General features: G+C 43.6%; 1 protein-coding gene across 7 annotated transcripts in view; it reads left to right on the top strand.

The window, feature by feature from the left end:
- The window catches only part of ift80 (intraflagellar transport 80 homolog (Chlamydomonas)), a 335,512-nt gene that overhangs the window by 82,791 nt on the left and 233,530 nt on the right, over positions 1–19,191 (top strand). For all 7 annotated transcript variants that reach the window (XM_038815169.1, XM_038815171.1, XM_038815170.1 and 4 more), the window contains 2 exons: positions 1,563–1,673; positions 4,225–4,293. In XM_038815169.1, the coding sequence (XP_038671097.1) occupies positions 1,563–1,673; positions 4,225–4,293 (180 nt within the window). The remainder of the gene's footprint in view (positions 1–1,562; positions 1,674–4,224; positions 4,294–19,191) is intronic.

Genomic DNA, 19,191 nt, shown 5'->3' with positions numbered 1-19,191 from the left:
ATTGTCAGTTGTTGCAAATGTTTTACTGTGGGTCCGTGTCTACTAATGGCTGGACTGAGACTGTTTAAACTCAGATCGTAAAATGCTCTCATGACCAGGAAATTTTACAATTCTGTCAGTCTGGCACTGATTCAGTACCATGCAAGTTCCTAACCTGCTGTTCTCAAAGTTTTCTTGGGATGTGCATTGAAATTAACATTTCTGCAAACTGACTATTGGATAAAGTGACTGATGTTTTGCTGTAAAATATTTCTGATAGATTTATTCCTAAAAGAAACTTTATTGTGCAGAGGACAACCTTGGAATTGTCATTTTTATAGATCTTGGCAAATTGGAAAGTAACAGTATTTCATAACACTATGGTCAGTAATCCAGGCAATATCTGAAGCTTTTAAAAAGTGAAGGTTGTGGATTATGTATTGTTTTTCTGAGCCTAAACAATAGGAATTATTGACTGTTGAGTAACACATTTCTGTGTTGAGATTTTTTGAAATATGTGAAAAAAATGAAAATCACTTATTGTCACAAGTAGGCTTCAAATGAAGTTACTGTGAAAAGCCCCTAGTCGCCACATTCCGGCGCCTGTTCGGGGAGGCTGTTACGGGAATTGAACCGTGCTGCTGGCCTGCCTTGGTTTGCTTTCAAAGCCAGCGAGTTAGCTTTGTGCTAAACAGCCCTATATCCACTGTTAATGCCCCCAATGTCCACTGTTCAGAACATAAAAGGTGAATCTCTTCACACAGAAATAACTTAATTTTGATTACTTATTCAAAATAAGTAGCCTCATTTGCTATTGTGAAATGAAAGACATTTAATTATTTAGACTTGTATTTCATCATTTAAAGTTTTTTTTGATGCCACTCTTCCATAGCTGTTATGCTAAAATCAATTTAGCTGCAAAAGCCAGTATCCCATTCAGGATGATTATTAGTCTACTGTCAATGAATTAGTTATATCTTGTGTGACACCTGTTCTATTTATTTTTACTTGACAGTGCCAAATTTTGGAAAGTTTTTTGAGACCGTATATAGACTTGTCCTTTTTAATTAGATTGATTAAGTAGGTTAAATATTTTTACAGTCATTAAAACTATTATTCTGCATCAAAGACATTGTCAATGGTTTTAACACCATTACTTGATTGTGAATATCCCAAGGTGCTTCACAATCGTGAAAAACAAGGTAACAAAAATGTGCAGAAGACTTGGGGGACATGACCCAAGTAAGTTTTAAGGAGGTTTCAGATTAAAGGAGAGAGGTAGCATGATGGATGTGTTTCGAGATAGCTCCAGCTATAGTAGCTGAACGTTAGAGCAGAAGTAAAGGGAAAGTGGGTGCCAAGAAAGCTAGTGTCAGAAGAACGGAGGTCAAATGCTTACATAGTTAATTTGCACAACTAGGAAGGAACAAAACTATGGACAGTATATAAAACTACCACTATCTTCTTTGGCTTAAATAGTTCTTGTAGCAACTATTTATAAGCAATTATTTACAAATAATATGATAGAAAACAAAGTGCCTCTAGTATGCAAAAAATTGATGAGTAACATTGTTTGTTTAAAGGCAAATTTCATCTGGTCTCAAAGACTGGACGAGTGGAAAAAAGTGTAGAAGCACATCGTGGAGCTGTGCTGGCAGGGAGATGGAATTATGAGGGAACTGCCTTGGTAACAGGTGAGTGAATTTTAAAAAACTAATATAATCTAATTGGAATTATGCTTCCTTGTGAAAAATACATAATTAGAGGTATCATCCTTCATTCTATATCCTCCACACATTGTATGAGTGTATATTAGCTCAAATGTTTTTTGCATTCTGGAGAAATCAGGATCTGAGCATGCACAAGAAAATAATGCCATGAAGGCTCAAATAGGCAAAGCCTCACATTCTCTGCTGCCACTTAATGTCCCAGAGCCTGCAGTGTTTCATCAAATCATTTTTACATGACCAATAGCTATGAAATAAAAGTGCTAGAATCACCCAATGACTCAGGAGAGAGAACACAGTTAATGGGATTGATATTACTGATGTTAACAACGCATCCAAGGATTTGCTGGAGAGAGTGAGTGGCAAAGGAAGGACAAGAGGGAGAAATTCAGTTTAAAAGAAAAAAAAATCAAGCCCCTAAGGTGTATTTTACAGCTTGACTTAAATTTAGCATCTGTGGGCTGGTTTTCATAGCTGAAGAAACGTGATTGCAAAGTGAAAATGGGAGCAGCGGGCTCCAGCAGTAAGTGCTTTTTGGAGCACTTGTGGACGAGGAGGCGCGGGAATGTTCTCTCTCTCTCGCGCTCTCTCTCTCTCTCTCTCTCTCTCTCTCTCTCTCTCTCTCCTCTCCTCTCCTCTCTCTCCTCTCTCTCTCTCGTGCTCTCTCTCTCTCTCTCTCTCTCTCTTCCCCCACCACCACCATCACTCACCCAAGCAAGCCTGCTATTTGCTGCCACTCTTGTAGGCATGATCGACTGAGCCCATCTCGGCACCTCCCCCCTCACCCCCTCTACCTCCCCAACCTAAGTTCTCAATCTCAGCCTCCCTCTCTCACTCCATCCTTGGACTCTAATCTTCCCCTCCCACCCAATCGAGCCCCAACTTTTTTATCCCTCCAAACTGTTGGACTCTCGCCAGCCCCCCCCCCCCAAAATCCCGAACCCTTCCACTAAGCACCGATCTCTCCCAGTTGCTGAAGACTTGACTGCAACGGTCCCCAGCTGCAGCAAATTGCTGCTGGCAATCTGGCTGCTTGACAAGAGGAAACAGAACAAAAAAATAATAATGAGATCCTATCACTAAACTCAGTGAAAACTCTTGCAATCCACTGATTCCTGGTTTCCTCCCTGCTACTGTGCTCCCCATAAATATCAGGGTCAATGTTTCAGGTTGGTGATGTTTAATCAGAACTGGAGGATGATAGCGATAAATGGCTTTGAAACAAGTACAGGCCAAGGCAAAAGGGAACAAAATGGGTCTAGAACTTGTGTAAATGATTGCAGCAAAACAGCAGAGTGTAAGGAAAGTATAAAATCTGGCAAAAATGAGGGCTCTCCCATGGGCCCAGGATTGCGGTGAAAGAAAGACTGTTGTGCAAATTTCTATCCTGGTCACTAGTCCACCTCCTCGATCCGCAGTGGTTCTTTATTATCAGCACCAACTGTCTGAGAGAAGGTTTTTTTTAAATGAAGTTTTGCTCCTCAAACTTGTGTTAAGCTTCATTGCAACAGTGAAGGAGGCAAAACATGAGAGAGGTCAGAATGAGATGGGACAGCAAGCAATCATAAGCTAAAGGCCACACTTGAACAGGGATGTTAAGACAAATGATTGCTTCATCTATGTTGGCTACTCCAACATTGAGAAGTCTACATTGTAAGCAATAAATGCACTGTAAAAGCAACACAAATGGATCACTGTTTTTTAACCAGGAAAAGGTGTTTGGGCCCTTAATGGCAGGAAGAGAGAGGTATAAGGGCTGGTGTTAATTCTGCTGTTAAGATGCCCGAGAAGGCCAGTAGGTTTTGGGGATAAATCAGGGCGTCTGGAGAGAATGGTCCTTCTGAAATGGGCTGGAATGAGAGTGGGAGGCAAAGATATGTTTGCTCAAGGAACCCAAGCTAGTGATGATAAAAATGGCAGAGGATGGTCTATTGAATGCAGAGGCTAGTAGAAGGGAGGGTTGAGGCTATTGTGGCTCATGAAGAGAGGAGTATGGGAAATGGGCCAGACCCTGTCAAGAGCCCTATTGCTGATAGTGGAGAAGATTCCTCAGCAGGAGAAACAAGTAAGCATTCTGGAAATAAAAACATAAAATTCTGGAACTACTAAGCAGGTCAGGTAGCATCTGTTGAGAGAAAAGAGTTGATGTTTTGAAACCGTTAACTTTTATTCAAGTGTTTCAGCTTGCTCAAACATGATTCCGAACAGACCCTTTTCTAGCCAATGCAAATCAATCAGGCCTTGGTTTTGGCCCTCGTATAATGATTACAGGAGGGTGTCTTCTACAACTTTCCTCTGTAGTTTGTACTGGTCATAAATATGCACCTGACGGGATGAGTGAGTGAGAGTAACTGGATAGATTACCTGTCATATCAATCCATTGTGAGTAAGGCAAGCCTAGGAATACTTCCAGACCATACGGAAACTAAACAGAACTTCACTTTGCAAGTAGAAAATAGAGGTCTTTATGGTTATTTTAAATTTTTCACTTAATGGAATACTATCTGTACTCTTTCAGTTGGTGAAGATGGACAAATTAAGATTTGGTCCAAAACCGGAATGCTGCGATCTACTATGGTGCAACAAGGTAGGTTTTGAATTGCAAGATTGTTTTTGGGTACGTACTTTGGCTTTTGTGGTAGTGTAAGAGATTCAAAAGTGACACCAATTCTTTATTTTAATTATAAGTGAGTATGAATACATTTCAGTATTTAAGCTCTAGTTTATAGAGAAGTAGAATATTACCTTGTTTCTCCTCCGCTGACCCCTATGTGCAAGAACTCGGACTCTATAATAGAAGCTGCTTCATCTGTATTCTTAAAACCCTCTTTAGTCCCACAGCCCCCAAACTTTCAAAACTGAGGTGGTTACCGCTTTCCCAGTTTTGACTCCTTTTCTGTGTGTATGCTGTCTGCTTTTAGACTGTTCAATCAAGTCAGCCATTGTTTCCTTCTGGCATTTCAGAAAAACATAAGTGTCTTAAGTGTTTAATGTGGTCAGGGGTCATCTGTTTGTCAGTTCTGTTTTTCCCATTGTTTCAAGTAATTTCAGATATGGGCACTTCCTTGTCTGATGGTGACTTCCTGTTGTGATTGAACAAGTTTCAATGGTCTTTATTCTCTTTTAAGGTAGCAGTAGTTTTTAGTTTTTAAACCAGGTCTATTTGTAAACTGCAAACTATGTCTAAATCCTTACAACAGAGCAGCATATAGTGTTAGACTGTTTGTTGGAACGTCAACCGTAGTGTTGCATATTCCACAAACTAATTATATAAAACATAACTTTCTGGAGATTGTGTTTTACTACAGTTCTATCTGAAGACGATCATTGCTACACAGCAGCAAATGACTTAACCCCTGAATAGTTATAGCATGCTGGTATTTACATTGTGTTTTGAACATTTATCAAAATGCAAGTCGAAGAAGGATTACAAATCCAATAACAAGCACCTGAAAGTGTAGACTGACATAGGAATTGAGGAAGAAGGATAAGAACAGGAGTAGGTTATTTAGCCCTTTGAGTCTTTTCTACCATTTACTTGGTTCAGGAGCGATCTGTGTTTAAAGTCCATTTATTGCAGTCATAAAGAAACATACCTTAAGGATGTTTACTAGGAAACATTTAGTTCCAGATCATATGCAGAATAACGTATACTGTATACATAAATGTAGAATGAGTGTTAATTAAAAAACACTTTTAAAAAATTCTGCTCAAAAAGAAGCTGTACAAGAACAATTAGATGTTGCGTTCTGTGATATAACCATTGTAATTATGTACACTAGCTCTAGTTGTTTAATAGAAAGATGATTTATTTACAAACATGTGGAAAGATAACTAACAGATACAGACAATGGCTACTAAATACCATTCCGAATTCAGTGGATTGTCCTGGAGCTACTCGAAGTGCAACTGTCCTCTGGTATGTCTTACCACCAACTGGCGGGTATCTCACGTCACGTCACGTGATAGATCTCTATCACCACCAGCTGGTTGGAGGTCGCATTTCTAACTATATAAAAACTGCACCGGCACATCACCACATTGGACTCTGGGGGTTTATTTCTCGGCAATGATCTCCTGCATGTTAGTTCACAAGTTCAATTGTGTCTTTATGAAAAGGACAATAACGTACCCACATAAGGAGAAGGAAATTGGAGGGAGATCCTTCTGGAGATGCCTTCTACAGCTGACAGTTTAATATTGGGGGCAGATTGTTTATAAAGCCACTTTCTTGGGTTGGGATTGTGTGTGGTGAGAAAGCTAACAAGAAAGATAATTTATAAAAACGTTTTGAATGAGTATGGATATTGAATCTCCGCTAACCTGCTGCTGCTAACTTAATTGACCCCGAGAATGTTAAAGGTGAACAATTTATTTGATTTTGTTCCTGTGTCTCAACCATTTTTCTCTCCTTTTTCTGTGAGATTATCCGAAAGGCCTTAGAACAGCCACCCCAACCGGATGGGTTTCTATTTGAGTTTATTTCCCCATGACAACCGGATCACATGGTCATTTCTCCAAATGGAGGTGTTTGTCAGGAATTTCTTTTCAGAATCTTATACTTACCTTGATTTAAAGAGGACATTTAAAAAGATAATTGTCTTGTAAAGTTCAGAGTTCATGACTATGTTTTTTTCTTAACGGTTACCCCAGTAAAGCCACAAATGAAATCCTTAATCACTGAATTATGCTGTCCTTGTTGCTGTCGGGAACAGGCATTTTGAATAAAATATTAATTGTCAAGTGAAATCGTGAATGAGTTAAGGTTTTTGGAGAATGGAAGCCAGAGAGAAAATCATTAAAAGAATGTAGATGATAAATACATGGCTGAAAGTCAGCACCACCTTCTTGTGGACAATTAGGGATAGGCAATAAATGTTGGCCTAGCCAGCGACGCCCACATCCAATGAATGAATTTAAAAAAAACAAAAATTGACATTGGTAATAATTTAGAGATGGAGGCAGGTAATATTGCAGAGGGGGAGAAATATAATTTTTATAATGCATTGGATGCGATGTCTGAAGCTCAGCTCATGTTTAGGGCACAATCTTGAGGTTCTGTTTCATCCCATCAGCAATGGCAAGCGTCAGGAGGATGGAAATGAAATTGGGAAGTTATTTTGCCAGTATTAAGTTAAAGCAAATTCTTGGTCATGGATGATTTGATGTAGCACAAGAAAGCATCAACTAAAAAGTCAAATGTAATGATGGCAAAATTACAAATGTTCACTCTATATGCTAATAGACTATGTTCGTTGAGGAATATGAAGAAACTAAGGATTGAAATTGTGAGCTCAGAAGATAAACCATTGTAACACATCACCAATGTGGGAACAGAAATCTAGCCAACACTGAAATGTGCTTCACCCTATATTGAGGTTCTCTCAATCAGATCCCCCTAGTATTTTGAATCAAATTATAACACTCCTTTGCATATTTGAGGATGAAACCTCTATAACCCCAATCAAAAATCAAGAGCAAAACTGCAACTGAGTTTAAGATCCTTGTTTCCAGATTGCTCCACAGCAAATGGCCTTGGAATTGCTCGCTGTTTCATGATGGTCTATACTTATAAGATGGTCAGACATCACCACAATCTGGTAATAGGTCCTCCACACTTGCCAGTACACCTTGCAGGATAATTTCTTCATTCTTAAATGACTGCATGAAGTGTTGGTGTTCACATATCAGATGTGGATCCTTGGCTTCAGTAGCTGAGGAAAGACCAAAGCTACGTGCTGTTACTTCACTTGCTCATTTTTACCATTGTTTATTTCTTCATCCCAGTGCTCCCTACTCACCTGACTTTAAAAATTGCTCAGGTTATATGTATTTTAGCTGACCCCTGCACCAGGTAAAGTGAGTGATGTGGAATGCTGGGAAAAAGATTTCATTGGAGGCATTTTCAAATATGTACATCATAAAGGAGAAAAAAACCCAAAAACAAAACATCCTCACCATCCCACCCTTTGCCACTCCAGAGCCTGTCCTCCCATCACATTTTTAACTTTTAACTCACCAAAACAGAAAAAGACCCCCCCCCCCCAACCTGCTGACGACTCGATACTTTTTAAAAAGAAGTTGATGAACAGCTTCCACCTCAAGGTGAACCCCTCCTCTGCACCCCTAATGGCAAACCTTATTTTCTCTATGTGCAGGAACTCGGCCAAATCACTCACCCACACCCCCACTCAGGCTCAGTAGCTCCAAGTGCCGCCAGCACAACAGAATCCTTCTCCAGACTATCAGGGAGGCAAAGGCCAATACATCGGCCTCTCTCCCCACCTGCACTCCCTGGAACCTCCGACATTCCAAATATTGCCACCTCCGGACTCGGAGCGGCCGTTACCCCCAGAACCTTTGACATTACATCTGCAAATTCTCGTCCAAAACCCCCTCGACCTCGGACACACCCAAAACATATGGATTTGGTTTGCTCCACATAATGCCCACATCTATTCTCTACCCCTGAAAAGAACCAACTCATCCTGGACACTGTTATATGGGCCATGTGTACCACTTTCTTTATTTACTTACTTTCTTCCTTCTCTCTCTCTCTCCTTCTCTCTCACTCTCTCTCCTTCTCTCTCACTCTCTCTCCTCTCTCACTCTCTCTCCTTCTCTCTCTCTCTCTCTCTCCTTCTCTCTCTCTCTCTCTCTCTCCTTCTCTCTCTCTCTCTCTCTCCTTCTCTCTCTCTCTCCTTCTCTCTCTCTCTCTCTCTCCTCTCTCCTCTCTCTCCTCTCCTCCTTCTCTCTCACCTCTCTCCTTCTCTCTCACTCTCTCTCCTTCTCACTCTCTCTCTCCTCTCTCCTCTCTCTCCTCTCTCTCTCTCCTCTCTCTCTCTCTCCTTCTCTCTCTCTCTCTCTCCTCTCTCTCTCTCTCTCTCTCTCTCTCTCTCTCCTCTCTCTCTCCTCTCTCTCCCTCTCTCTCTCCTCTCTCTCTCTCCTCTCTCTCCTCTCTCCCCCTTCTCTCCTCTCTCTCCTCTCTCCTCCTCTCTCCTCCTCTCTCTCTCTCTCCTCCTCTCTCTCCTCTCTCTCCTCTCTCTCTCTCTCCCTCTCCTCTCTCTCCTCTCTCTCCCTCTTCTCCTCTCTCTCCTCTCTCTCTCTCTCTCTCTCTCTCCTTCTCTCTCTTTCTCTCCTCTTGCTCTCTCTTTTTTTTTTAGAGTACTCTTTTTTTTCGAATTCAGGGGCTATTTGGTATGGCCAATCCACCTACCCTGCACACATTTTTGGGTTGTGGGGTTGAGACCCACGCAGACACTGGGAGAATGTGCTGTTAGGTTATTTGGGCATTCTGAATTCTCCCTCCGTGTAAACCCCCCCCCCCCCCCGCAATTCCTTCCACTTACGCCTAACCGCTCTCTTCAACAGCTCACCATATATATCCGAGATCTTGCCCTCTCCTATTTCCTCCACGATCAGGAGTTTGTCCTGCAGCACTGGGGGTGACAACGATGAAAACAAAGGCACCTCCTTCCTCATAAAGTCCCTAACCTGCATACACCTGAACCTTTTGGCAACTGATATGTCTCCTCCAGGTCTGCAAACATCCCTCTAACAAATAAATCCCTAAAGTATTCTGTCCCCATCTGCCGCCACCCCTGAAACCTCGCATTGAATCCTGCCGGGGAAACCTATGATTGTCACAAAATGGCGCCAAAAATGGCGCCCACAGGAACATGCCTTCCATTCTAAAATGCTGCCCGCACTTGTTCCACACCCTCAATGCTGATATCACCACTAGGTTCGTGGAGTACCTGGCCGACAACAATGGAAGGGGTGCCACCAATAGTGCCCTCAAACTGGTCCCTTTACGCGAGGCTGCTTCTATCCACTGCCACACCGATCGCTCCTCCATCGCCCATTTCCTAACCACTGCAATGTTCGCTGCTCAATAATAGTTCTGCAAGTTTGGCAATGCTAACCCCCTCTCGCCTCCGTCGATCCCTCTGCAAGAACACCCGCGGAGCATTACCTGTCCACACAAACCTCAATCACCCTATTAACCTTCCTAAAAAAAGGACTTGGGCACAAAGATTGGAGTTTCTGAAACACAAACAAAAACTTGGCAGCACCTTCATCTTTACCGTCTGGACCCAACCAGCCAACAATGAGAGCAGCACATCCAGGGCACCACGGTGGCACAGTGCTTAGCACTGCTGCCTCACAGCACCGAGGTCCCAGGTTCGATCTTGACTCTGGTTCACTGTCCGTGTGGAGTTTTCACATTCTCCCTGTGTTTGCATGGGTTTTACCCACACAACCCAAAGATGTGCAGGGTAGGTTAATTGGCCACATAAATTGCCCCTTAATTGTAAAAAAAGAATTGGGTATTCTAAATTTATGAAAAAAAAGAGCGGCACATCCGATCTTTTAAAGTCCGACTTCATTCCCACCAATTGCACCAAATTCAACTTATACAGCTGGGCCCAACTCCGCACCACCAAGGTAACGAAAAGTCGCCCCTACCAATCGATGTACCAGCCCCCCCAAACTCGCCTAATTGGGCATCTCTTTTGTTTTCCCCCCATGTTGGGCTTGTACCGTGAAAAGAGACCAAACTCCCCCAAAATCCCTACGATCCTGTCAAAGCTCCTGACCGGGTTCAAAATATGCAGCAGGAAATCAGCTGCGTAGAAAGAAACTTGGTGCTCCACCCACTCGAAACCCTGAACGCCATTGCCAAGGGCTCAATTGCCAGGGCAATGACCACTGGAGAGAGTGGACACCGCTGCCTCATCCCCGGGTTCAACCCAAAGTAGCCCGAACGTTCTCCTTCGGCACTTTCTACCCAGTCCACGAATCCCTGTCCAAACCCAAACCACCCCAGCACCTTTTAAGTACTCCCACTCCACCTAATCAAAAGCTTTCTCTGTGTCCAACACCACAACCACTTCCACTTTTTGGTCCTCCAAGGGCATCTTAATGACATTCAGTAACCTCTGGACATTTGTCGACAGCTGCTGCCCTTCACAAATCCTCTATTTGTGTCGCCAGTACCTTCGGCAACAGCTTCGTATCTACATTCAACAGCGAAATCGGGTGGGATGTCCCGCACTGCTCCGGATATTGTCTTTCTTTAAAATGAGAGATATCGAAGCCAAAGTGGGGGAGCTCTCCCCAAACCAGTGATTCATTAACATCTTTTGTGTGAAAATATTTCATTGAAGCATTTATAATTTTTAACAATAGCAATTTTCAAGGGGAAAAACAAGTAGATAACACTCACCCAGCCAACAACCATACCCAGCCATCATGGCTTACATACACTGTTTCCCAGTCCCCCTTTCCCGCTAACTATTTCCTGCCTCAACCAACCCCCCCATCTCCCTCTTTCTCTTGACCCCCCACCCCCCTGTATCTGCTGACAGCTTAATTTCCCCCCAGAAATGTCAATAAACGGCTGCCACCTCTGGAAAACCCTTGCATCGATCCTCTCGGGGTGAACTTGATCTTCTTCAAGCCTGAATAATCGGCCATGTTACTGACCCATACCCCCCCCCCCCCCCCCCCCCCCCCCCGATTTTGGAGGTTCTGAGTCCCTCCACACCAATAAGATCCGTCTCCGGGCTACCGGAGAGGCAAAGGCCAACACGTCAGCTTCTCCGGATTCCCGGGTCTTCGACACCAAAAATCGCCACCTCTGGACTTGAAACCACCCATATCTTTAATACAATGGCCATGATATCGGCAAATCCTTGCCAGAATCTCCGAAGCTTCAGACATGCCCAAAACATGTGAACATGATTCACGGACCCTCCCGCACACTGCCCACACCTATCCTCCACCCCTTCAAAAGAACCTGTTCGTACGGGCCACAGTCATTTGCGCCCTGTGGACCACCCTGAATTGTATCAGGCTAAGCCTGGCACATAACGAGGATGCGTTAGCCCTACTCAAGGCATTCTCCCCTATCGGGGTTCCCTCCCATTCCATGAGCTCTTTATAAATTTCCGAGACCTTCCCCTCCCCCACTCCCGTTTTTGACACTACCTGGTCCTGTATCTCCCTGGAGTGGCAGGTACGGAAAGTTTGAAACCTGCCTCCGTGCAAAGTCCCATGCCTGCAGGTAGCGGAGCCCATTTCCACCTGACAGCTCAAACTCGTCCTCCAAGCACGGAAAGCTGCCGTCAATAAACGGGTCCCCTAACCTCTCAATCCCAATTCCCAGTCACCTCCGAAACGCCCCACCTAACCCCCGGCACAAAACGGTGATTGCCACAAATTGATGCCATACCGATACTTCCTCCACCCCCATATGCTTCCGCCACTGTCCCCACACCTTCAAAGCCGCCACTACCACCGGGCTTGTGGACCACCGAGCCGGCAAGAACGGCAGAGATGCCATTACCAGTGCCCCTAAACTACATGATGCCACCTTCACCCGCTCCCACACCAAAACCCCCCCCCCCCACTACCCAATTCCTGAACAATGCTATGTTCGTCGCCCAATAATATTTCTTGAAATTCGGTAGGGCCAACACCCCCCTCCTCACTCCTTTTCCCCCGACCCCGCTCCAGCAGCACCTTCTTTAACAATGGGGTTTTACTTAAATTTGTCAGTTTTCCCACTGTCGATGTCAAGCTGACAGGTCTGTAGTTTACTGGGTTATCCTTTGCCCCTTTCTTAAACAACGACATCACATTTGCAATCCTCTAGTCCCCCAGGGCTAATCCTGTGTTTAGCGAGGCCTGGAAAATTTCTGTCTACAGCTTCGCGATATGCTTTCTTATCTCTCCGCAATCTAGGATGCACCCCATCTGGGCCTGGCGGCATCTCTATCTGGATTATTGTCAGCCTTTATAGCACCTTGTCTTTATCTATCACTAACTGCTTAGTTACTTAACACCCACATTTTCAACTGGGCCATTGTCACCATCTTCTAATTTAGTAAAGATGAAGCAAAGTACTCATTTAGTACCACTGCCATACCCTCCGCTTCGGTGAGCAATTTACCCTGCTTGTCGCTTATGGGCCTCACTCTATCCTTCACTAATCTTTTACCATAGACATGTTTTTTAAAAATAATGTAGAGTACCCAGTTATTTTGTTTTTCCAATTAAGGGGTAATTTAACGCGGCCTATTGCTTCACAGCGCCAGGGTGCCAGGTTCGATTCCCGGCTTCGGTCACTGTCTGTGCAGAGTCTGCACGTTCTCCCCGTGTCTGCGTGGGTTTCCTCCGGGTGCTCTGGTTTCCTCCCGCAGTCCAAAGACGTGCAGGTTCGGTGGATTGACCATGCTAAATTGCCCTTGGTGACCAAAAAGGTTAGGAGGTGTTGTTGTGTTATGGGGATAGGGTGGAAGGGAGGGCATAAGTGGGTTGGTGCAGACGTGATGGGCTGAATGGCTTCCTTCTGGACTGTATGTTCTATATGTTTAATAAAGATTATTTTATTTATTTATTACCCTGCATATCTTTTTGGGTTGTGGGGCTGAGACTAACGGGAGAATGTGCAAACTCTGCACGGATAGTGACCTGGGGCCGGGATCGACCCCGGGCCCTCAGACCATGAATATATTTGAAGAACATTTTGCTATTTGTTTTAGAACAGCTCGCCATCCTTTTTCATGCTTTCTCTTAGCTTTTCTTAATCCAGCTTTAGCGCCTCTCCTGCATTTGCCATACTCTTCTTGATTTCTATTGCTATTATTATTCCAGCATGCATAATATGCCTCTTCATCATTGTTTTATGATCAATATCCTTAGTCATCCATGGTCCTCTAGCTTTGGATACCCCGTATTTATTTCTCATGGGTTCCAGCTTGCACCCTATTCATCTCTCCTTTGAAAGTCTCCCATTTTTCATCCACAATTTTATCGACATTCAACTTTTAGACCCCTAAAATGTTCCCTTTTTCAGTCTGGGATCTTAATTTGTGACTGACTTTAACCGTGGACGGCACGGTGGCACAGTGGTTAGTACTGCTGCCTCACAACTCCAGGATCCCAGGTTCAATTCTGGCCTCTGGTGACTGTGTGGAGTTTGCACTTTCTCCCCGTGTCCGTGTGTTCTTTCCGAGGGCCAGTGGTGACTGGATGGGCCGAATGGCCTCCTTTTGCACTGTAAATTCTATGATTTTGCAACTTAATATTGAATCATATTATATTATGTTCGCTACTTCCCGAGGGCTCCCCCACTTTGATGTTCTCCACATGCCCTGCCTCATTTTCTAGGACCAGATCCAGCACTGCTTGCTCCCTGGTAGGACTGGAAATGAACTGTTCCAGAAAGTTCTCCTGCACACACTTCAGGAATCTCTCCCCTTCTGTGCTGCACACTCCACCCTTTTCCCAGTCTACCTTAGGGTAATTCAATCTCCAATTATCACAACCCTAGGTGCTCTGCAGGTTTCCATAATCTGCCTACTCACTATTTGGAGGTCTATAATAAATACCAAACAAGGTCACCACTCCCTTCCTGTTCCTCACCTCTAACCATATAGATTCTAATTCAGGAACTACATCTGATTCAAGAGCTATGATTATATCTTTGACCAAGACTGCTACACCTCCTCCCTTTTTACCACCCTCCCACCCTGTTTCTACTTAGAACCTTGCAACCCGCGATGTTAAGAATCCAGTCCTGTTCGGGCTTGAGCCACATTTCTGTCAATGCTACTATGTTGGATGCTGCAAGAGCAATTTCTTTGTTTTCTAAATTTAGAGTTCACGAGGGCAGCACGGTGGCCTAGTGGTTAGCACAGCTGCCTCACGGCGCTGAGGTCCCAGGTTCGATCCCGGCTCTGGGTCACTGTCCATGTGGAGTTTGCACATTCTCCCCGTGTCTGCGTGGGTTTTGCCCCACAACCCAAAAATGTGCAGAGTAGGTGGATTGACCACACTAAATTGCCCCCTTAATTGGAAAAAATAATTGGATAATCTAAATTTCAAAAAAAAAATAAAAATTTAGAGTTCCCAATTATTTTTATTTAATTAAGGGGCAATTTAGTGTGGCCAATCCACCTAACCTGCACAAATTTTAGGTTCTGGGTGCGAAAATCACGCAAACACGGATAGAATGTTCAAACTCCTAACAGTGACCCAGAGCCGGGATCAAACCAAGGACCTCGGTGCCGTGAGGCTGCAGTGCTGACTGTGAGGCTGCATGCTAAAACCCCTGGGGCAATTCCTGCTTCCAGTTGCCCAATTTTGTTCACTATACTCCCTGCATTTACCTTTTTAAAAAAATTTAGAGTACCCAATTAATTTTTTTCAATTAAGGGGCAATTCAGCATGGCCAATCCACCTCGCCTGCACATCTTGGGATGTGGGGGCGAAACCCATGCAAACACAGAGAATGTGCGAACTCCACACGGACAGTGACCCAGAGCCGGGATCGAACCCGGGTCCTCGGCACCGTGAGGCTGCAGGGCTAACCCACTGCGCCACCGTGCTGCCCTTACTCCCTGCATTTACATACATACATACCCTGCCCGTATCTCTTTCTTGCCCTTTGGGAGGTGACCATTTCTTTGTTCACTGTCAGCACTCAAGCCTTCCCTCACTTTCGTTTCCCTATTCCCCATCTCTCTCTTGCCCTCACTGGTTCTTCTAAAACTAGGCTCATTAGTCAACCCACCCCCCTGCCTTACAAGTTTAAATCCACCCCCACTACAATATTTACTCTCTCAGCCAGGAGATTGGTTCCATTTCAACTCGGATGAACCCATATTTTCTAAACGGCTTTCTCCTTTCCCAAAACTGATCCCAGTGACCCAAAAATAGAAACCCCCACTTCTACACCATCCCTCAAGCCACGCATTTATCTCCCTGATCTAAATGGTGAAGCTTGTGGCAGAGGTAGTATTTCTGAGATTACAATCCTGGAGGCCCAACATTTCAACCTACTCCAGAGTGATAATCTCAGAAATACTACCTCTGCCACAAGCTTCACCTTCCTCCAGACCTAAAAATGTTGGTTCCGACATGAACGACAACCTCTGGTTGTTCACCCTCCCTCTCTTTCCAGAAGTTTGTCCAGCCGATTCATTATGTCCCGAACCCTTGCACCCGAGAGGCAACTAACCAAAAGTGACTCATGATCTCGACTGCAAACTGCATTGTCCATCCCTCGAACTATTGAGTCATCCACTACTACCCCTTTCTGATCTGCCTACCAGATTCCCTCACTTTGTTTTCCCCAAAGCAGCCTCCGGCTACTGTGGTTTTCCCGCGAGTCATCTACGCCTAATTAAGTCATGTTGCTCACTTCACAGGCATCTAAAGTTTGATTCCTGATAGACAGCTCCAATGAGTCCTACGTTTAATCGACCTGTTATCTCTTTTCCTTTCGACAAATGGTCACCCACTTTCCTGCCATCCCTATACTTCTCCTTGCCTGCCTATAATGATGTGGAGTGTCCACCTCCTGGTACGACTGCTCCAGAAACCCCTCTCCCTCTTATGGTGCGCAGTGAAGAGTGTCGCTGATTCAAATAAGCCACATGTTGTTCAAGGACTGCTACCCTCTGGCACTTTTTGCAGATTTGACTGTCCTTGATGTCTTGTGGATCCAAACTCGCTCTCTCGCCCATTCTTTGGTTTGAGGAGGAGGGAAGAATGCAAACACTACAGCAATGTAATGTTTGGGGCTTTACTGTTCTTTGACACCAGATCCTTCTCCGCAATCCACTAATTTGTGGTGAGCGAGCCGACTTCTCCCAGAATCTTCCTCCGTCAACTTCTCACTGCCCCCCTCTGTTCTTGTGTACCCTTTTTAACTTTTTCTCCAATTTCCTCAATTGTTCAGACAACAACTTAATTTCTGTACGATAGCTCTCTTAACAGACGTGCAGTTTCCCTTTTAATCTTTTCAGTAACGTTCAGCTAGACTTTGATCATTTATGTATGCCTATTTCCCATATACCCTACTCTTTAACATGTTTTGTTTGTGTTACAGCTATCGTTGTAAACCTAAATTCTCAACCGTCATAACTCAAACCTTTTATCTCCACCAGCATACCCAAGCTATATCACCTTGAGGTTTAAACGACTCGGTGCTGGTAAAAAGTATGCTGCCTCAATAAATTGCAGGGGAACTCCTCCATTATCTTATTGTTCTTGTCCATTGTTTCTTACATCATGAATAGCGTGATCTGCACAAATTCTATATTTTATTCCTCCAAGGTTTTCACTCCCATTCCATAACCCCAGACAATATTAAATTGAAGAATCCATCATCCATTGCAGCTTCATTGACCTCCCCGCCCCCCCCTCTCAAAATTTAACATTGTCTCCCCAGCTGCAGATCACCTCACTCGTGATTTTACAGAAAATCATTCATGTCAAACCTATTTACAATTAAGTACATAGAATTAAAACAACTGATTTTACATGCTTGTGTATTCATTACCTGAGTTGACATTTACTCAGTATGGATAACATGCACAACAAAATATTACTTTTACAAAAAAGTTCGCAGATTGAAATAGTGACAGTGTAAACTGAGAATATGTTTAATTTATCTCTTTTTCAAACAATGAAAGAGGTTTGAAAGCTCAAGAGCCCATACAGACTAACTCCTAAGTTATCCCCTTTTGCATGAGTTGCTGTTTTCCACACTCAATTTATTTAATCAATAAAATCTCCAGCCCGGCATGGTAATTTTAAGAGAAGAGTCAAATTATCAGCCCTACAATTTGGCATGGAAGTTAAGTGCATAAACCCTTTAATTTAAAGGGCAACAGCTAAGTCTGAATGCGTTGACCCTTTCCACAAAAGGAGAAGGAAGCCTTTAGGTCCCCAATTGACACTGTTGTGATAAAACAATCTTGACGTCTTGAAGCTGCTAGATCAGTTTTATGTGCTCATGACTGAGGTGATCGGCAGATGGAAAGATAATTTTGGTGTCTCCTCTTAGGGCCTTATTTAGCAGTTCCTGTTTTTGGCCTTTGTGCCTTTTTCTCTCTCATCAGTCTGTTACCTGCACCTCGGGCCACACTGCTGGGAAGCATTTCCGCATGCAAGCTGATGAATAGTGTGGCGATAATGAGGATAGGCTGATATAGGAGTGATTATTAGGAAACATAAACTGATCTAGTCTACCAACAGAGGCATAAACTGCGTCTTTGACAATGGGGAGCAGGCAAAATGTGGCAGAGCAAAGATCGTCAGGCAGCAGTGCAGAATGGTGTGGTAAATGTATTAAGGCAACCATTCACCACTGTATTACATTACATTACATTGTACTATGTTGATGCCCTTGTGGGCTCCACCTATGGACCATTGTATTACATTACATTACATTGTATCATGTTGGTGCCCTTGTGGGCTCCACCCCTGGCTCCTCTCCCTAGGGGGGAGGTATATAGATCTGCTGCCTGCAGGCGGCTCTCAGTACAAGGCAGGCACAGTTCTAGCTGATTAAAACCACTGTTCATTTCACTTCAACTCTCCATCTCGTATGAATTGATGGTCGCAACAAATGGACTGTAACGTAGAGAGATTTACCTTAAAATTTAAAGCGATTGAGTGGTAAAGAAAAGTCGCAGTGTTGAGTCTTGCACTATGTGAGAACAGTGTAGTTCTGATGGTGCAGCAATCAAAGGGTTGAGAAGTCAAATTTGAGCTGAGTTTCAGCATAGGGAAATCCAAGAACAAGCAAGGTTGGGATTAGGCAGAGAGTTCTACACGTTTAATTTTAAACTTGCAGCTTGAATGAGAATGCACCAACTCCCAGAGCAAGACAAACATAGACAGTAAAAGTCAGATATTGAGGTTGTGGGGGGCAGGTAGTGCAAAGAATGACAACAGATGACCAGATGTTGTAGAACAAAGGAGCTCCATCTGGAGCTGCCAGCCAATTTGAATAAACAAATGTACAAGTGTGTGTTAAGTTCGACATTGATATTTATAGCTACTTGCTTAACTTGCTGTTGTACATAATTTAACCTATACCAAGCTTTAATTGTGTTTTTACTTTGAAGTTCATGGTCTGTTAATGACATGTTCTTGCTCATTGGCAAGATCAAGGATATATAGTGACATTCTGGTATAATCCATCATTATGAAGGAACTTTGTTTGCACCGAGGAACAATATTCCAAATACTTCACATACGAGACTGGGTTTTGATGTTTGAAAACCATGGATGAAAGTCAACTTCCACTGGCAAGTCACGTTTCTTGTGCATAAAAACCCTGTCTTATGTATGAAATAACTGCTCCAGACTGAGCTACTTTGGTTTACAGCATCTGGTCATCTGTTTCTATCCGTTGCCCTTCCCCTTCCAATCTCTAAGTTTGTCTAAGTTTGACTTGCTTTAATATTGGGTGCTTTTTCATTCAAACTACAAGCACAAACTGCAAGTTTAAAGTTAAATGTGTAGAACTCTGCCCATTCCCAACCTTACTTGTTCTGTGTTTTCCCTGTGCTAGAACTCAGCTCAAATTTGACTTCTCACCCCCTTGATTCTTGCATCATCAGAACTACACTGTCCTCACATAGTGTAAGACTCGACTGCTGTAACTTTTCTCTACTGCTCA

This window comes from Scyliorhinus canicula, chromosome 13 (genome assembly GCF_902713615.1).
Source record: "Scyliorhinus canicula chromosome 13, sScyCan1.1, whole genome shotgun sequence".
Taxonomy (NCBI): Eukaryota; Metazoa; Chordata; class Chondrichthyes; order Carcharhiniformes; family Scyliorhinidae; genus Scyliorhinus; species Scyliorhinus canicula.
The sequence above is the reverse complement of the archived record's forward strand: the minus strand, read 5'-3'. Positions and strand labels throughout refer to the sequence as shown.